Source organism: Centruroides vittatus, unplaced genomic scaffold (assembly GCF_030686945.1).
Source record: "Centruroides vittatus isolate TY-2023 unplaced genomic scaffold, ASM3068694v2 contig_596, whole genome shotgun sequence".
In the NCBI taxonomy this organism is placed as follows: Eukaryota; Metazoa; Arthropoda; class Arachnida; order Scorpiones; family Buthidae; genus Centruroides; species Centruroides vittatus.
This window is the reverse complement of record NW_027122360.1, coordinates 340,537-360,791: the sequence shown is the minus strand read 5'-3', so window position 1 is coordinate 360,791 and position 20,255 is coordinate 340,537. Positions and strand designations below refer to the sequence as shown.

The 20,255-nt window shown below is 40.4% G+C and overlaps 1 protein-coding gene across 1 annotated transcript in view; it reads left to right on the top strand.

Annotated features, from left to right (window-relative positions):
- The window catches only part of LOC136979210 (A disintegrin and metalloproteinase with thrombospondin motifs 7-like), a 79,094-nt gene that overhangs the window by 2,924 nt on the left and 55,915 nt on the right, over positions 1-20,255 (top strand). Inside the window, exons 3-10 of the mRNA XM_067275152.1 lie at positions 9,940-10,084; positions 10,752-10,948; positions 14,285-14,374; positions 14,443-14,570; positions 18,359-18,508; positions 18,651-18,797; positions 18,858-19,002; positions 19,109-19,201. Of these exons, the coding sequence (XP_067131253.1) occupies positions 9,940-10,084; positions 10,752-10,948; positions 14,285-14,374; positions 14,443-14,570; positions 18,359-18,508; positions 18,651-18,797; positions 18,858-19,002; positions 19,109-19,201 (1,095 nt within the window). The remainder of the gene's footprint in view (positions 1-9,939; positions 10,085-10,751; positions 10,949-14,284; positions 14,375-14,442; positions 14,571-18,358; positions 18,509-18,650; positions 18,798-18,857; positions 19,003-19,108; positions 19,202-20,255) is intronic.

The window sequence follows — 20,255 nt, the reverse complement described above, 5'->3', positions numbered from 1 at the left end:
TGCGCCCAACAATTTATTCCAATTATTTCCTCCTTTCGGTAATTCTAGAAAAAACGACTGGAATAGAAGTCTGTTCGTTTTTTCCCATTATTTTCCTTATTTCGGGGTTTAATATAGGCGTGACGTGGGTTGAGAATCGAACCACTTCTGTAATTTGCCATCTCGGAGACAAAATTATTCCAGTTATTTGTGCGTGTGACTTTACCTTTACCTCGTCCGTCCAAATAATTAAAAATATTTTATTTCCCCGAAGGAAAAGGAAAATGTTACTTGTCCGAAACAAAAGGAATATTACACGTGTCTGTCGTTTACTGTTTCGCACGTTTCGCCGGCGCGTAAGAGTCGACGTTCCTTTCCATTATTCTTTGTTAAATCGGGGTATTTAGTCCTTTAAACGTTCCAACGTTTTTAGCGTTAAATCCGAGTTTCTGCGGGTAGAATTATCCGAGAAGAACGAGTTTTACCAGCCGCGGTTCGGCATTGCCCGTTCCCTCTTGGATTTCTTGTCTCTAATTATCCCTGTCCGGCCGCAGCGTTACCCGACCAATTCGTGCCACGTGACGCTATAAGCGGAAACCCGGCACCCAGACGTGTGCCTTAATTTGGATGGTCAAAAGTGCATTTTAAGCCAATTTAAATCGAGTTTTCGCTCAGAAAAGGTCATTTTTAAATACGAATTTTGCCCGATGCTAGAGTATTTCGCTCTTCGTTCGCGCTTGGCTAATTAGAGGCAATCCTAATTTAAAAAATAATGACAAATTTATAAAACAAAAGAAGTGATTTTGTTGTTATTATTATAGAATTTCCAGAAATAGAAGGCCCTAAAGCTGCCGGGGGCCCCGTAACATTTCGAGCTTCGGGGCACCAAAAATGTAGGTCGGATAATACTATTAAAGTTTATAGTATTATCGAGACAGTGTCTTCGAATGTTATTGGGGCTAGTAATTTCGAATTTTCGGCGCGTTGTAGTCAAGAAGGGTGGATAGTAGAACACGCGAATGGGAAAGGTTCTACTCCGTTCCGGCGAATAAACCAAACTTTATTCTCGCGATATCCTTGAAAGTTATGCCACCGGTGATATACTTTTTGAGAAAAACGAGTCCATATCCGGTTATAAAGTTTCGAAAGCCAAGCGCCATTGTATGGGCAAAAAAGGTGTTAACATTTTATGCCTCTGCGCACCTAGACGAAAGGATAGTTAAAAATATGTATAAAAATTTACAGTACTGTATTGTTACGCTGAAAAACTGATAGTTACGGGAGACGTCAGTTGAAACGAGAGAAGTGCTCGTGGTAGACATCTGTGTTTCTCCAATTGTCTGTTAAAGAAAGAATACGATAATCTGTCGATGTCCAAAGATGGGCTACACCGATCGACTCGAAAGTTATTGCCTAAGTTTCTTTGTACGTAGCGTGCATTATACGGTTCTTTATACAGCGTGTAACGGAACTCCGTGCCAATACAAGAAATCCTGGTTAATTCGAACTCGGTTAGTTGAAAATTTCGAGTGAAAATTCTATCGGAACTAAACTCGTTAACTGGTTCGTTTAGATCCAAGTGCCTCCATGCTGTAAGAGAACAATAGATCAAGAACGACTTTAATCCGATCAATATGGCTTTGCTTTACTGTAACACATTTTCGGGTGTCGCCTTACCCACGGTCTACCCTTTTTTTTCTTATCCCATAAAATACGGCTGGTTTTCGGGATGGCGAGATTGGGTTACGAGTAGCAGATTGAGATATTTGTATGGATTTAGGCTAATACATTTGGACTACGTTTCGAGGAATTCTTCTTTACTTTTTATAAAAACCTATCTGCTAACCTGTGAGGTTCTCACCGAACACCCGATGTTTACCCGCAGTTTATTAATATTATTATTACTGATTAACGAAAATGGCGTCCGTTTACTTAATAAATTACATTGGTTACGTGACATTTGACATATTGTGCAGAAGTATGTAAATCTCGGATTATTCCAAGTGCCGACTATTTTGCCTTCTGAGACGAATAAGTTTAAAATCCTTTATAAACCTTTCGCAAATTCTGCTTGGTTTTCGAGATCTGGAGAACATTTTGAGTAGTTTCTGTAAATTTTTCTGTCTAATTTTGTAAAAAAATCTTGCCTTCCAACTTTTTTTAGTGTAAAACGGATGGATATGTAAAATCTTCAAGCGCATTGTTTACATTTATTACAGTAGAATCCACTCCGGCAACGTTTACTTACGTCGATCCGTTGACGAAAACGTAAGATTACAAATTCTTTTAAAAAAGTTGCCATCTCTAGGTACTTTGGCGGGAATTTGAAAATTACGGTGATGTCTCGGAACTCGAATAAATTGAAACCCGAACAATTTCTTCCAGGAAATTTTGCCCAAAAGTCGAATTTTTCTCGGAATTCGAACACAAAGAAGGCCTTACTGTAAGGTGTATGATATCTTTACAGGTAGGCACGATACGGCAATGTTACCCGATTAGGTCAGCTTTTATTTTGAGCTACTAAACATGATTTTTGGACTGCAGACAATGAAAATCCGTTACTTTTCTAAATTCGTTGATACCAGCTCGGGACAAGTGTTGAACCAATCCAGTTGCATTCTATTGCCTTATTTACTTCTTTTCGTTGTTTTTAATCTATTATTATTATTTTTCATTGTTTTATGCATTAATTAATGATTTTCTTAGAATTAAAATGGGCATATTTGGGATTTGGTAACGGATTAATTCACTTTACATTATTCCTTATGGGAAAACTCCAGCAACGAGTCGCTTTACTTACCGGCAACATTTAAAACTGCGTATGGCACCATCCGTTACGATACTTTATTTTCAAAATTTTTTTATATTTTTAATTATTATAAAATGGCAAAAAAGCTTAATTTTGAGGGTACGGACGAGTTTTATAAAAATAAAAAACATTGTAAATGCTAATAACGAGTAAATTCGTCGTTAAGTTTCACCTACTCGAGATATGGCACACGATCCCCTCTATCTCCCCATTCCCTCGACTTGTAACTACCAAAATTTAACAGCATCGACTACCCTGACATACAAATCTTCCTGCAAAATTTCAGAAATTTTCATCAAAAAGCATAGGAATTATTAAACTTCAAACAGGGCGAACGAAATCGTGCCCCTACACACTAACATCCATACATACAGAAAAATCTCCGAATTTTCAACGTTTCCGAGTCTAAAAATGTAAAAATAGTGGGGGTCATTTTTTGACCGAGAGCTATACTTTCCCTCTGTTATATTTTATAAGGGTTTTCATAGTTCCCTCTGCGTTTATATTATCTACACCCTCGTAATTGCCGATGGCCGGCGACTAATTGCTATAATTAAGTGTAAATTCCGTTTAAATTCAATTTTCTAGCGTTGGACGAAGAGAAATTGCAAAAAAATGGGCCGTCAGTTTGACGAGAAACTTAATCGTGTGGCTCGTTTAACGGAGTTAAAACCGGCGGTTTTATTGGTGGTCTCATTGTATTGTTATCTTCATTCATTGCAAATCCGGTTCATTCACGACTCTGCTCGCGAATGATCCGGATTTAAGAAGGTTAAGTGAACGCAATTCAAACGTTTGCCCTTACTTTTTGCTATAAAAACTGTTAAACTGGGACAATTACCATGCAAATGAATGGCGATTTCGTAAAAATTTCCTGAATTAATTGTCGAGTTAATCGGAAGAATTTCGTCGATTGTAGTGTATAATATAATAAAAGTCTGGTATAATCGGACTTTAGAGCCTTCTTCGCATTTGTAGTGTAGTTTCTTAGTCTTTTTCTTCTTAAATAAACGGCGCCGTTAGTTAAGGCAACAGGAAAAGTGTCATTGTAGAATAATAAATTTATCAAATACGAAAGGAATGGAAACAATATCTGCCAAATTTATTATTATTATTATTATTATATTATATTGATGGCCGTTTCATCTACACCGGATGCTCTATTACGTAACGATTTTATAGTTCTGTGTAACTCTGTAAGGCGACTTTCAAGCTGTAAGGAATACGATACGTTCCTCTATCGTAAATTCATCTGGACGTTTCGCGTCGTAAATTAATAATAATTTATGTCGAAGTTCCTATTTAACGGCCCTTTGCGCGTGCCTTTCGTTTAAACTGTCCTTACTTTAAATCGAGAAGAGAAATTAAATCAAAATTTCCATTTATTTACGTCTTTTAGTGTCTATCCGGCGAAATTAACAATAGAAGAATCCAAGGATTTAATCGTCGGTTTCTTTTCGGAAGGTTCGGGTTCGATTTCCGATTCTCGTCTCGATTTTGGCGCTTTCCTTCACCGAAATCTCGATGAAAATTCGTTTTTTGTCGTTTATTTTGAAGCGAAATCTCGCTTAAGAGGGTGTTTTTTTTATTTCGAAAAATAGAAGGACAAATTGTTTAGTAGTTGGGAAAATTAACCGAATTATTAGGGAGAAATTTGGCACGCGACTTCTAGCTTAAAAAGGAAATTGTAACTCACTGGTGGCCCCCGAGTCGCTTCTTCCTTCGGGACGTCTTCATAAAACAATGTATTTTGGTAGGGAAAAAAATATGAAATCACTTTGGTGTTCTGTCTACTCGACCAGTGGAACGTTGGCGAAAGGCAGTTCCATCTTTGAGGGTAGGTCACGTGTTTTCTGAGAAATTTAATGAAGTTTTGAACAGTTCTTTAGCCTTTTCGAACAGTTTTAACAACGTTCCAAAAAGTAGGGTAATTCGGCACGTATCCGAAAATACACGCACCTTCTTACGGATGTTTATCGATAGGATACGCTGTAAAACAAAACAGCCGGTTGGATTCGAACCCGTAACCACCGGCAGAAAACTATATTGTAGTTTCTGCTTGTGGTTACGGTTTCGAATCCAGTATTATAAAAATTTTAGTGGGTAATTCATACCGGAGCGTGATCGGTACGGATAGAGACGAATGACGAACGAAAGACGAGTTTTGCCAATGAATCCAGCCAGGTAAAAATATTTACGTAATAAAAGAAAATTGTGATTTCCCTTTAAAGAATATAGGGGAGAACGATCGGTGGCTAAGCGGAGACTGGTCTAAAAATGTGTAACCGTGCCAACGTTTATAGGAACTGGAGTGTATAAAGCTATTATTTAGTGGCAGGAAGAAAAGAGACGGGGTTTTTCCTTGAAGTAGCTCATTCGTTAATGAGAGAGACTTAATGACTGGTGTTTTTACGAAATTTTTTAACCGGTTTTGTATTTCGCAGTCATCTTATATACAGGATGAACGATATTAAATACTCTAACCTTGAGAGGAGCTCGGAACATTCAGTTAATGCCACCGATCCTTTCCGATATTGGCCCCCTTTTCCGATCGTTTGTAATGTTTCGTCCCATTGGTCGACTAATTGCTATAATTAAGCTCGAATGCGTTAAAACTAACAGGAAACATTTCAAAGCCTGTTTGTTTTTTTAAAAATTAAATACTTTGCTACTAAAATTATTAAAATTAATAATGATTTCAATTAAAGAGTTAAGTTACGTTATTATTTCCTCTTCCGCGTCCTTTCTCCCTCTTGTTTTTGTATTTTTTCCTTAAATTTACCTTTAAACACGTTTGCGGGAGTAGTGACCCCGGTATAGCGATTCCCAAATTTCATAATGTGTAAAAGAATCAAGTACAGAAAGTATTTGTTTATTGTTTTTCGTAAGAGAAGTTACCATCGGTTCTTAACGGAATAGAAAAACGTCCGAATCAACGCTTCCTACACAAATATTCCAGTCCGGAATAGGAAAATAAGGAAGCGGGAATTAGCGGGGTGAAAATTTTATAATTTTTAATAATTGATTTTTCGGAAGAATGGCGAAGCATTAATATCGTGCAAATACTAGAATTATTCGTACCTATACGAAGTAAATTATAAATAAATAAATATTCTTGCTTCTCGACTTATCACACTCCGTTTCGTCGCTTAACCTACAAGGTGTGATAAGTCTGCACAATTAGCCAGTCCCGGGCTAAGTCGAAAAAAATAAATAAGTAAATCTTAAATTAATCGGGATTACACTTACGTGGGGAGTAAAATTTTTAATATAGAAAATAACCGTAGCTAGAAATTAAGGCCCCTTAATTTTTAGCTGGAAACCGGCGTAAGAAGTTGTAAGTAGCCACACAGTTTGTAACATTTGTTTCGAACACAATCGAAAAATTCTTATTTTATTTAAAGTAATAAACAAGAGTCCGAATTACTTTCTTCTGGTGTGTTAACAACACTCAAATCGTACGTTATTTACGCGTTAAAGCATAATTCGATAGCGTAGAATGGTTCTTTTGCAATAAAATGACTGCGAAAGCCACACTTATACGACAACGAGAAGACACGTGTCGCGTGGTGGAATCCGTAGTAGACGAGTACCCAGGAACAACGTTTATTTGCCGTACATTCTAAATTTAATTTTATCACTTAGACGTGAGGATATAACATTTTTCGAAACTTGTTTCCGAGGGAGCGAACACGGGATGGAAATTTGTGGGGAGGATCGGTAACGCCGAGGGGTGGCCCCACCGGTGCGTCACCGTTAACAGTAAGAAGCATCGGTCGATTGTCTAACTACTCCGATTCGAAAGTGAAATTAAATAATGTCTAAGGTCAAGTTCGAGAATCCGTTTCTTAAATTACACGCGGAGTTAAGTTATTAATGCCGCGAAGAATGTTTAATTACGGAATTACGACATCCATTGTTTGCGACACTACCGCCTGGTTTCCTGGTAACGTATAACGCGCGGTTAAAACGGTCACGCACCGAAAATTTAATACACAATTCGTCTTATCTGGGTGGGGGTAAGACGAGCGTCGTGTTTTCGTGTAGAATTTCCTGTTGACGCGTAACGCTCTTACCAGTTGAGCAATTCTCTACCCACCGTTCTACACCAATCGAGTAATTAGTCTCTACGCTAATTACTGCCATTATCTCTCCGGCCGAGCAATTTTATACGAAAAAGAACTGCGCGAGTTTCCCGGGATGTGCTACTTCGTATTCGTCGTCTCACGCGCCATCGATTGGTCAAAATTCTGGCCAAATCTTTATTTTTTAACTGTTTACATTCGAATGTAGGAAATTAGAGACGTGTCGTGTAGCAATTGTGATTCCTTTTATTGTAGAAAGCGTCACTAGCGCGACTCTCTGGTTCTTTAAGCATTTTATTGAAATTTCGGACTGTACCGGCTTTCTGTAGGTTATAAGCGAACGAAAAGGATCGCCCTTTCGCCTCGTGATCGCTCATTCCGTGCACGTGAGTTCTTTGTCGGTAACAATGCGTTACTAACACAAAGATCACGTTCTTCTCCTCGTTAAGACGATGGTGAATGCAGAAGTTCCAATCGAATTCGTTTCCTCGCATTCTTATTCTAGCACTTAAAAAACATTTTATTGTTACGTAGTTTCTTCTTAGTTACCGTGTCTCGTACGTCCCTCGAATGGAAATTATCGTGGTGGTGTAATTGTTACGTCGAGTAAGCGCCTAGAAGCTGGGAAAGGTTAAAGTAACTCGGCGTTTTAAATAAATAAGAAATATTTTTTTCTAAATCTCTCGGGTGGATTCTGACAAAAATGTATTTTCATGAATATTTTTCGTGCCGAACGTACATCATTCGATATTGTCTTCGTTATTAAGTTACATTATGTAATTTCCCCTTTCTAAAAGGCGATTTGGTTTCATCGGCATCGAGACGCGAAAGTCTGAAAGGTGCCTTTACGGTGGGAATCGATTTTAAATAACGAACACGCTTCGGTGAATGGAGATAACTTTTCTCACACCGTGGTAATTGCCGTATTGGTCGGCGCGTAAGGCGCACCCCATTTCCAGTCAGTAGGAAATAACTGCGCCTTATACGGGAATGGATTTTGTAGCGTGTGTCGATCGGACGAGGGCGAAACACCTTTTGCTCTTCGGCACCTCGCCACTCTACGTAAATAATTCAATTAAAGTAGGGTATAGCGAGAATAAACAGGAATTATAGTTTAGGAATTCCAGAACGGACAGGCCGATTATCCAATTGTATTTTTATGTCTTTGCCGTCTTAAATAAACCACTTTTACGTCCGTAATTGCGGAATAACACTAATAAATCGGAGAGGAAAAAATTTCCGAGCGGAAATAAAGGTTAGCGTGGACGGCATTTGGCAGGAAAAGTTGGTATTTAAGGCCACCCCGTGCCACGACGGGTCGCATTTCTTAATTCTTATCGACAGACTTTGTTTTTCCTTGCGAAAAATAAGAATCGAATGACACGACTCGCCTTTTTAATTCCGAGAGATTAATTTCTTCCAACTAAGACCTTATAACCTCAAGTTCACGTGGCAGACTCACGTTCGGTTTTATATTCTCCCCCGGCATATTTTTTTCCTCGGACGATCTTTAAAAACGTCGGCTTACACTCCACATTGCAGCCATATTTCATAAATAATCTGAAAAAATTTAATTAATAATTTCGTTTTTTTAGATAGAAACCATTCTAAAAACGCGCAAATTACCCAGCCGTTCGGCAAGTGGTAACGTTATATCGAAGTGCGCAGCTCGTTAATTCGGTTAATTATCTAGCTTCGAGACCGGCCAAGTTTTGCACGTGTCTTTGTTGGCTTCGGAGGAAATTTCCGGTTTCAAGTTCAATTTAGACGGCGTTTTCGAATTAAAATTGATTTAATGAGAATAAACGAAATTCGGCAGATCGAAGTTAGACTAGAAGACATTTTCCGCATTCTCTCCCCCGCAAACAAAGAAAGTTACTTTAAAAAAGGGAACCTTACGGGTGCCCCGGACCCACGTTACTACGCCAACGTCTTCCTCCTCTCGTCGGGTTTGGTCTCTGCCTAGGATTTGGAATTTCTTTATGTTACGGACCGAGATGTGGTAGGTCTTATGGTCTCTATATACACGTCTGGTGATTCTCGACCTATACGAGTTGATAGCGCGCGCTCAGTCTTTGATGGCACGCCCACGAAACGGTGCCGAAATAATACTCTCGCGGTATAATCCGAAATCCTTTTTATATAAAAAATATCCAAATTAAACTAAAGATGGGGACCAAAATTAGCATTTTTGTGGAATTTTGTGACGAAGTTCGGCGAAAGAACGCCGCAGTGGGCCTACGTAATTGTAAACAAACGACGCTCCGACGATTTCGTGTAATAACACAACAGTAACGGGAATAAATTTAGCCAGATGAAATTTCGGTTCGTCCGAAGTGAGACGAGAGCCATTTTGTGGTTTGACTTTATAATTTAAAATAGAGGGTAATTTAAACCCTTGACATTCCAATTATTTTCCTCTTTAAGTTTCGACTCGACTCTTTTCTCAAAAATTTCTCCGCTTATCGATTTACGTAGCGAACGGGAAGGAGGACGATTTCTTCGTGCGATTAACAAAGGTAATCACCGGGTTTCGAATCGGATAGACAATAATAATAATAAAATAGGAGAAGAATAGAGAATAACAAAAGTATTATAATAATACTCATTAATTTACGTCAAGTTATTGTTTTTCCGGGAGATTTCAAAAGGAAATTGCTTCCGTTGGAAATCTCCCTGTATTCAAATTAAATAAAGCACATTTTTCAATTACTATCCGTCGAGTTTTGTTACGCTAATTACGGGATAAAGTTAAAATAATAATAATAGTGACGATCGTAGGACGAAGGAAGACGGTATTTTTGTGTCACTATAGATAATTAACGGCAGGTTTTACGACTCTCAGATACAATGCTCAAACGAAGGTAGGTGACAACTCTACGTAACGAAAGAAAAGGGACTAACGTCTCCGAATCAGACGTTAGTTCCCTTTTCTTCCGTTCTAACTTAACGTAATGGTTTTCTCGATGTATTTGTATTACGGAAGGAGGAATATTTCGCACGCGCCACGCAATACGTTAGGTTACGTTTAAGCGATAATACGTGGACGGACGGTGTTTATTGCAGATGGGGGTCATCAGGACGGAAGGAGAAGAGTTGTTGATTCAACCCATGCCGGGAGGGAGCGAGAAGAGCGGGCGACGTCCTCATCTCTTGTACAAGAGGTCGACGACGGAAGTGCACGGAAGGGAAGCCAAATGCGGAAACAGAGGTAAGTGGCCGATGGTCCGTCTGGACGAGTTTACTCGGTCGAGGCTGGTTTCCACCACGCCGGAATATATACCGGAAACGGAAAACACAACCGGAAGTACGAAGTTTTCCTTTCCCGTCGCACCTTGGCCCACAGAAGAACGTCGCGGTTACCGCGAAGTAGTGACGTTTTACGTCTGCCGTATCCAAGGACGACGACACGTTATTCTAAAAGAGCGAAAAGAATTAGAATTCTTTTTACAAGAGGTCTGGAAGTATTGTTTCTTTTTATAATAAAATAGAGAAATAATATAAAGACGTCGGACTTAATCGCTGGCGCGCTATTCTCCGGGCAAAATAGACAATTGCCCGGGGCTTCCATCGAGAGGAGTCCAACCATCTTATATATATTTCGGGGGAATATTTTCTTATTTTTTCATAAGAAAATATTCCCCCGAAGAAAAATGTCTACAGTCGACACGGTACACGGGGCCCCTAATTGAAATTTGCTCCGGCGCCACCACCAAGACTGGTGGCGGCGCCGGTGGTATTGTGGTACGGTGGAAATGGAAGCGAATCTCTATTTTTCCGTTTGGATTTTCTGCTAAGGCGGAAAGCGGCCTTTACAAAGGAGTTAGGAGAGGGCGACTCGACGGATGAAAGGACTAACCGGGTGTTTTTGTGGACAGACGACGTGGCCAGAGCCCTGAAGTACCGAGCCGAATGGGAGAAGAAGAAGAAGAGGAAGAAAAAAGGAAGATCGAGAAGCAAGCGATCGGTGAGCGTGGAGAGGAACGTCGAGACGTTGGTGGTGGCCGATAAGGCCATGGTCGACTATTACTCCGACGAGGACATCGAGACCTACATCCTCACCGTCATGAACGTGGTAAGTGGACGGCGCCTAATTAACCCCTAATTAATTAAAGGGAGAGACGGGTCCTCGGAGAGGAATACACTCCAACCCAAAATCATTTTCATTTAACAACTTTGACTAAAATATAAAATTTTCCCATTTAATTTTTTGGAGATGCCATTTATACGGCCGTGTGTTCCATTCAGGTAGGCGGAATACGCCTAAGGAATCCAAGGGAGTTTTCAATTTATGCAAATTTAACAATTAATTTGTTTATAAAGTTTCGGTATGGAATTACATATATATATTTGTTATTTTACGCCGTCATTTTATAACTTGTGCGTGACCGATTTATAAAAAACCAAGATAAAAGAAATTCGATACGCGTCGTACAAATACGAAAGAATCCTACGGCGGCCGGGAGGGTCGAGCAACGATAATTGCTATTTGAATTACAAATTCACCTTCGAATATTTAAATAGGCGAAAAGTATGAATAATTGAAATTTTATTCCGTACTCCAACACTCGGATCAGAAATCCATTGTTGTCTTAGAAATTTCTTAAGCCACATCCGGAAAATTTCGTTAACTTTATGATTATAATTGTAGGCGGAAGCGTAGGAAATCCTAAATAATACCACCCATTCTCCAATGATCTTATACGTTCTATAGCATCTTATGTCTTGTACAGAATCTTAATATCCTATACTTAGAGCTCAGGGTTCTATAGGATCTTACGGCCTAGGGCCGATTTAGACGTGTGGCTACGCGTCTAAATCGCGATTCACCGCAATGCGAATAAACCAGCAGTTATAAATCGGGCGCTCGATTTTATAGTTGATAATATAGAGAATTGGTGCAACGGAACGATACGGGGTTAGGAAACTTTAAACTGTCATTTTGCAAGTTAATCGTTTCCTAGCTCGTAGAAACCCGTCCAAGTAGGAGAAAACGGAATCTTTCGGTTTGTTTAATAAGAAACGAAATGCCAACAAATCGTTTGGAGCAAGAAAAATATCACGGAAAATATAAACACGATCGAATGTTTACGACGATACATTAAAGTTAATCGTCGGACGTCCCATCGCGCGCCCGTCACGTGGTGGCATTAATTCTTTCCCCTTTTTTCGTCGGTTCGATGAGCAAAATATAAGCCACATCCGGTCAGACGTCGAATGTAAGAAAGATTCGACGGCAGGAATTTTATCTCCTTTCATCGGCACTTTGGCATTTTATCGGGTCACGCCCGGTAAAACCACCGTAATTTGTTCCTAAATACGAGGGGAAAGTGTTGGAAAACAATACTTATCGTCTGGCGCGCTTCTCTTTAATTATAACGTTCGATGAATACTTTGCATTTAATCGCATGCCATTATGAAGGAGCTTCCGGTCTTTTCTTAGGTCCGGATGCCGCCAGAGGCGGAAGGAGGTGCAAAATCCCCGCGCCTTTTGGCGCACGTAGCCAAAGCCTGGCCTTTTTTAACGCCGGAAAATTCAAATTTGCCCTATTATTAGCGAGGTTGATGCCGAAGTTTTAAACGCGAAAACGTGTACGTCGGACGTTCGGCGCCGCTTTCCCGTAAGCCTAGAAGTTTGACAATGGCGTTTGGAATGTCGAGCACGGTGGAATCGTGCTCGACATTCTAAACGCCATTGTCAAACTTCTAGGCTTACGGGAAAGCGGCGCCGAACGTCCGACGTACACGTTTTCGCGTTTAAAACTTCGGCCTCAACCTCGCTATTATCGCCATACGTAAACGTCTGCGCGCCCTACGTCACCGAGCCATTTTTCCGGAATGCGTCTCCGGATAATAGGAAAAATTTTTGGTAGATGTTAAAGTAACGAACCGGGCCGTGGCCATTTATTTTCGTTACTCCGTCCCGGGCGCCGCGGAAAGGGTAGGAAGTCTTCCGCACCGGAACTAAGCTTAAAGATACAAAGTTAAATACTTAGGTGTAGTTACAAGACTCGGTAATCGGATCCGTAAGCGATAAGAAGATGGAAAACAAAAAGTATATATATATATATATTGGCACATTTACATTATTTCCAATTGTAAGAATGTTATAAAACTAGTTAACTTTACAACCGTTATATTCATCAATTTTTAGTGTTTGTGCTCCAACGCGGGTGGGTTTTCGTCAGGTAAAACCGCGGGGGGGAGCGGAACATTCGGAAGTTTCTATCTCCGGCTTACCGATTCCTCCGGTTCTTTGTTTTCCAAGGTCGGGCATAGGCAAAGGTTGGCGCCAAAGGAATCGTGCGCCCTGTCACGATTCCCGCCCGACCAATACGTATTTTATCGACGCCGCGCATACTTTTGCGGTTCCCCGGACGGGGGGACTGCGGCGCCGGGTGGCTCGGCACCTGCGGTAAATGGGATTCCGGCCATTTTTTGACAAGGTTTTCCGCCCTGTGGCCCGGAGTTTACGGTAGGAGCATTCTTTCGGTAGAAAGAACCGGAAGAAGGAATCTTTCCTCTTTAGGACCGGAAGCCGCGCGTTCCCGTTTCCGGGACGGTGACGTAGTGGGGGAGACGTTTACGGTCGCGTGAGAGAAGAGGAGCGACGGCGTCCTCGGCCTCGAGCTCGGACGGTAAACAGACACCCGATACCGGAAGGAAGAAGAGGTCGACCCACGGTAGCGGGGTCGAAGCCGCCACCGGAAACGGGATCCCACGGCCGTCTCCTTCTCGCGCCCGATTAATCGCCGTCCCCGGGAGAAGACATTTTAATGCCGATTTTATTTAGTAGATAAATATAGGACAGGCACTCTTACGTCTCGGCGCGTGGGAAATGCGCCCTCTCTCTTTCTCCGTTGCCGTAACGTTTACACCGGGCAGAACCTTCGGGGCTTTTGTCTATTTAAACTCGCGTGTTTGTGTTTGCGTGGCTCCTTTCTCTCTCTCCCCTCTTCTTCCCTCCCCGCCCGTCTTCGCGCTTTTCTTCTTGTCTGTGGCTGTGGCTGTGGCTGTCGTTCGCGGAATCCGACCGGGAACGTCCGCCGGACGGGAACGGACCCGGACGAAGCTCTTCTTAATTCTACGTCCGGATTAATTAACCTCTTAATTACTTCGGACGTTTTTGCGCCCTCTTCCGGCTGCGCCACTTTCTCTTAACCGGATGGCCCGCGCTTTAATTTAACGCGCAAATAACTGTAAATCGATAACTCCGACGAAGATTTACTCCTATTTATTCGCAATTATTAAATTTAAATTCGTTTCTACCGGGAGAGGGGTGGGCTTGACGCTAGACCGCGGTGGCGTATTTAGGTTTTCTGTTCCGTCGCCGGAGTAATTCCCACTTTATTTTTAAGTGGCGTTACCCCCGCGCGGAATCGGGTCTCTACATTGGAAGTTCCGTCCGCAGGTGTCTTCTCTGTATCACGACGCCAGTATCGGGAATGCCATCAACGTCATCCTGGTTCGTCTCATCCTGCTAGAGAGCGAAGAACAGGAGGTAATTCTCTGGTTCTTTCCCGCTTCTCTTACGTTTCTTACTGGTTCTTACTCTATTGTCGGATGCAGAAGGAAGATCTGTACATCAGCCATCACGCCGACGACACGCTGAAGAGTTTCTGCAAGTGGCAGAAGTACGTCAACCCCCGAGACGAAAACCACCCTCATCACCACGACGTGGCCGTATTACTCACGAGGTACGGATGCGGTAAGCGATATTTTATTTCTTAGAAATCCTTTTTTTCTCTCTCCCTTCTTTCCCCCGACACAATGGCGCCGGTCTACCCTTTTGTTTTTTATGTAAAGTACTTTTCTTGGTTCTTAATTAAATTCGTTAAAACCAGTTTAATTTAAAAAACAAAAAGAAGAGCCCGGTGACGTCGGGAGGAAAATAATTAGAGAAGAGCGCGGCGAGACGTCCACCGACCGCGCTATTAAGTTACGTAAGAAAAACGAAAATAACGAATCGGAAATCCCTTTTGTCTTCTTTTGGCCGCGCAATTTATGGTTTTTTCGTCTTGTCTGATGTAGAGAAAGGCGAGTAGAAACCTTCTAATTCGATGGCAATATCCCCAGAGAGGTTACTTACCGGCATACTCTCGTAGTAAAATAATATATTATTACTCAAAGAATTGCTTCTAAATAAGTAAGTAAAAGCGGCTTAAGACACAAACATTTCGTCGTCTTGCCCCGGTGTTAACTGTGCTTAATCTGTAAGTAAGCGTGTAAGATTGAGACTCGTAGACTGTATTTAATTGTACGATAAATGAAATGAAGGGCTGAACGATTTTAAACTACAAAACGTAGAATATTCGACAAAGATATGTTCTACTTCCTATTAAGTCGGTTTGCATTTTCAATACGGTAGTAACAAAACGTAGTTTCTTTATTTTTCTGTGACTTTAAAACATTTAATATCGAAAGGTAGCAGTTTCCCTAGGAATTCGTTAGAATTTCTAGTGAAACTACTGAAATTTCACCAGAAAATTACGATGAAACTAAGATGTGTTACAGAACAAAAAGAAACTATAGAGTTTCTTTACTAAGAGACTGGTAGAATCCGTCAAATTCCCAGAAAATCGAGATTAAAAAAAAATAATGCGCTGGAAACGATGAGGTGTCAGATAACACGGGAGACTTTCTCTACTCGAATTGGTCTTAGTGTTTCGAGAATGTCAAACTCGCGTGCTCTAAATCGTTTATTTTACGTTAGGCAAATTCTATGATTTACGTGTCGATGTGTTAAGGAATTCGTTAACTTAATAATTTTAGAAAGAAGGGACCAAATAGGAGCGCCGTTCTCTCCGCTTCGTCCGCTGTTATCTTAAAATAAATGCATAAATAATAATGTAACTTATATACATTCTGTTATTAACAAATGGAATTCACCAACGATCGAATTTTCCACTACTTATTACGCTTACGGTGACTGTAACGTACTCCCATCTGTGAGATAAGCCTATTGTTATAGGCTATTTCCGTAAAGGGACCAAAATGGCCAAGATGTTTAAGACTGGCGCGAAATTTAAATTCCGAAAGGTGTGACGATCTGTATAAAATATATCCGTATATTAAATAAGTATATCGATCAATTAATGGATATACGCATTTGTGATGCCTTCTAGTGTCTATTAATAACTTTGTGGCGCATCCTTACTTCATTCTAATGTCTTTGTGGTAACCTATCTTCAAGTGTCTTTCGACTCCGTCTGGCAACTCTTTGTAACGCATTGGTCGCACTAGTACTTAGTGTTTTCTAATACACTCGTATTTCCGAAGTCTTCTATTGTTTTCTTAATGCTTTCTATAGTCTTCTACGTGCATTCTACACGCGAAGAATACGAAGATTTCGTATTCTAATCCGATTTGGTACCGAATTAATTTATCGGAAGTTTTTCAAATTGTAATTATACCTAACGGAGGAATAAAAACGGGATAATTTGGATAGATCTTAGTAGTATTTTTCTATGGTCTATCCAAAATTCGGTAGGTCGAAAGTGATGACAGTCGCCGTGACGTAACTTCCGTTGTCGCTTTGACATTTCGGGTAATATACGCCTCGATCCAGCGGAAATTCCTTACAATTTCCTACAGAATGTGATTAACTCGTGGACGATAACCAGGAACGGGAGGAGGATGGAGAGAGGTCGAAGTGGCGACTAACCGTGGAACTCAATACGGAAGTAGTAAATGCATTTTCCCGGAAGGAGTGCAACGGACCAAGGCGATTTTTCCTAGAAAGCTAATCCGCCGGGGCCAAGTTAATAAAGAAAAACATAGCCAATTTCGAGGAATTTTGATCGTCGTTCGTTGTTCGCCAGTCAATTCAAACTCCGTTATAGAGTTATATTTCATTATTATTACTATTTATATATTTATTTTTTAAAGGAAAAGTACGTAAAGTTATGGTACACGTTAGGCAATGCGTGTGTCCACAGCCAATCCAGTTCAGTGGAGAAGAAAGAGAAAGAAAACCCAGAAAAGAGTTGCTTAACTTTCCCGGCGAAATTCAAAACTGCGTGTGTGACGCCATCTGTTACAATTTGTTATTATTAAAAACTTTTTATGTTTTTAATTATTATAAAATGGCAAAAAGCTTAATTTTGACGGTAGGGATGGGTTTTAAAAAACTGTAAAGGCTAATAACGAGTAAAATCGTCATTAAGTTCGATCCTACTGGAGATACACGCGACCCCCTTTATCTCCTCACCACGTCGACCTTTAATCACCAAAATTTAATAGCATCAATCCCTGTAATAAACAAACCTCCCTGCAAGATTTCAGAACATTTCGACAAAAAGCACGGAAGTTATTAAGCTTCAAACTGGGTGAAGAAAATCGTGCCCCCCACACACACTAACATCCATACATACAGGAAAAAACCTCGATTTTTTTTTTTTTTTTTTTTGCATTTTTCGACGTTTCAAGGTGTCCAGAGTCCAAAAATGTAAAAATCTGGAGTGGTTATTTTTTGCCGAATTTCCACACTTTCCCTCTTATTTATAACAGCCGGGAAGTAATATAACTGATTAATAGTAATTTCCAAATCGAGAATAATCTGGTGTAAAGTTTATTTCTGATATTTTTTTTTGTTGCTTTCTCTTTATTGACTTTATCAATCGTCTCGTTTGAGAAACGGTGACAACTTTGTCGACTTCAACTGTTTAGTGCAGTGCTTCCCATATAATATGTATACTGCATATATATTTTTGTTTCGAGATGAATTTTGCCATCTTGTTTGTCGACACCCCTATCACCCCTCACCTTCGAGTCTTCTACTACCCTGGAGGGACAGTAGCGCCCACTTTGGAATCACCGGTTTAGTGCAATTCATCCGTTTCTGATTTGGGCTGAAAATGAATTTGGTTCGAAAGACATTTCTGCGCTGCTTCTGTTTTATATTATTTCGATTTTTTATAATGAACTTTTCCACTTAGATCTTAATTTTATAATTAATCCTTTATTAGGAGTTATCGGTTTACACTTACTTATAAGAATATATTGGTAAATAAATTCGATAGATAAAAGTATTTTGTTTCCGCCATTAGAAAATATTAAGTAAAAGTTATACGCAACGATAGATGGAACTCATTGATAAATTGTGGAAGCTTTTAAAGAATGATATCACGCACTGGTGTCTATACCTCGGTAAGTAGGCTACCTTTTTCCAAGTACCTTTATATGGTACTTGGCTGATTGCACCCACCGTGCATCCGATTCACTTGTCCGCACTTGGAACTATCCGTAGTTGGGATCTCGATAATGTGCCACGGTGTAGCCACGAAGGATCCGAATTGGAATGGCTGGCTGGTCGGATCCAATGTCATTGAATTATTCGATGGATAATAATGGCAAATAACAAAAGAATTTACAGTGTATTGTAAATGTATTTCTTACATATTTATGGCTACATATTTCATAATTTTTCGTTTCTTTGTAAGTAAAAATAATTTTTAACGATGGACGTTTCTTCGACTGCGAACAGATATAACATTTGTACCAGAGTGAACGAACCTTGCAGCACCCTGGGACTGGCCGAGGTGGCGGGAATGTGTCAACCTCACCGAAGTTGCAACGTGAACGAAGACACGGGTCTGGCTTTGGCTTATACGATAGCCCACGAATTGGGACACAAGTAAGTCTTTTCGATCCTTCACCGCAGATCCTCGCGTGGAACCAACCGAAAATAATCTGTCGACGGAGACCGGAGGTTGGATTGTTTTCGCCGTTAAAACCCGGAAAACTGGCGAATAAAAACGATATTTGGCCAATTTCAGTTTCGGAATGAGCCACGACGGACCTCACAACGGGTGCCAGGCGCCTTTGGGAGAACGTCAACACGTCATGTCGCCTCATCTCAATTCTGACGCCAGTCCGTTTGTCTGGTCGAACTGCAGTCGAAACGAGATCACCAAATTCCTAGAGTAAGTATAATTATTTTATTGAGTCCAAGTTAACGTCGTATTACTATGACGTAATTACAGCCGCGACTGGGGCAGCTGCCTGGACGACGAACCGTCCGATCACGAGTTCACCTTTCCCGAATTACCCCCGGGTGCCATGTACAACAGCGACCATCAGTGCCGATTGCAGTACGGCCCGGAAGCCGAATACTGCGAAGGCATCGAGGTACTCCCCTACTAATTATAATTAACTGCCTTTCGGTAATTGCTCTTAAGTGGCCTCGTTAATAACTTGCCAATCCGTTAAACTCCACCACCAATTTACTCGGTAGGACGTCTGTCAGACCCTGTGGTGTCGTCAGGATAACAAGTGCGTCACTCGACTGGAACCGGCGGCCGAAGGCACCCTCTGCGACAAAAATAAGGTAAACCGTTTCTTAATTATTATAATTAACTTTTAATACGGATTACGAAATTCCTGCTGCCCGTGGATTTCGTTTCCTCGCTCCATAATCAAACAATTGCAGCTGCCATACAATTTCATGCTTAATTTATGCAAATTTTTTCCTTCGATTTCTGTTAATTTTACAAATTTGTTTCCTGTTTGTGGTGTTAAAGCAATTGTACACGTTTTGATTGTCATTTTTATCTATTGTTAAAGTCACGTTACCATTGGTGTTACTCACTTTATATTACTAATTGTAGGGTATTTAGAAAGTATAATTTGTAGTACAAAGTCAAAGTGATCAATTATATACCTGGATTGTTCCTGATTTTACTAATTTTCAAACAATGAAGGAAGATGGAAAATTGTTCAACTCCACGCTCTTAATTGGTATTATTTTTATAATTTCGATTATCTCCATTCGTTAAATGCCCGTTGGGACGTTTAATTAACGAACGGGATTGTGGTAGTGCCCGAAAATGAGTCATACGGTACTGTCGCGCTAATCCGAACTAATTGAGACTAGTAGTAGTTCGGATTAACGGATTATGATGGTAAGAATATGATGCTTACGCTTCCCGGCCAGTTTTTACCGTTGTAAGATACTTTACCGCAGCAAACAGAGATTAGATTTGTCGTTAAGTCAAAGAGGGTGGTAGAAAGAATGAGCAACGATGCTCACAACGCGTGACTTATTTTACTTTACACGCCAGCTGCAAGCGTACAGTTGACAAGTCCATTATTTTAGTTAGGAAAATGACAGAAGCTGTTATGTTACAAAGATTACACAGTACTGTGTAATTATTATAAGATTATGACGTAACAATGATGTGAGCAATCTTCACTCGTTATGCAAAATACCGTACAGTAGATAAGCAGGATGGATCTTTGGCGCATTAAAAAATACTACCATATGCGGACAACCAGATAATTAATTTAAGTATTATTAAAGGAGAGACGTGGTGCTAAATGAAGAGAGTCGAGGAAAGGAAAGATTAAGTGGAGAGAGCGAGACAGTAGAAAATGGCAGTTTT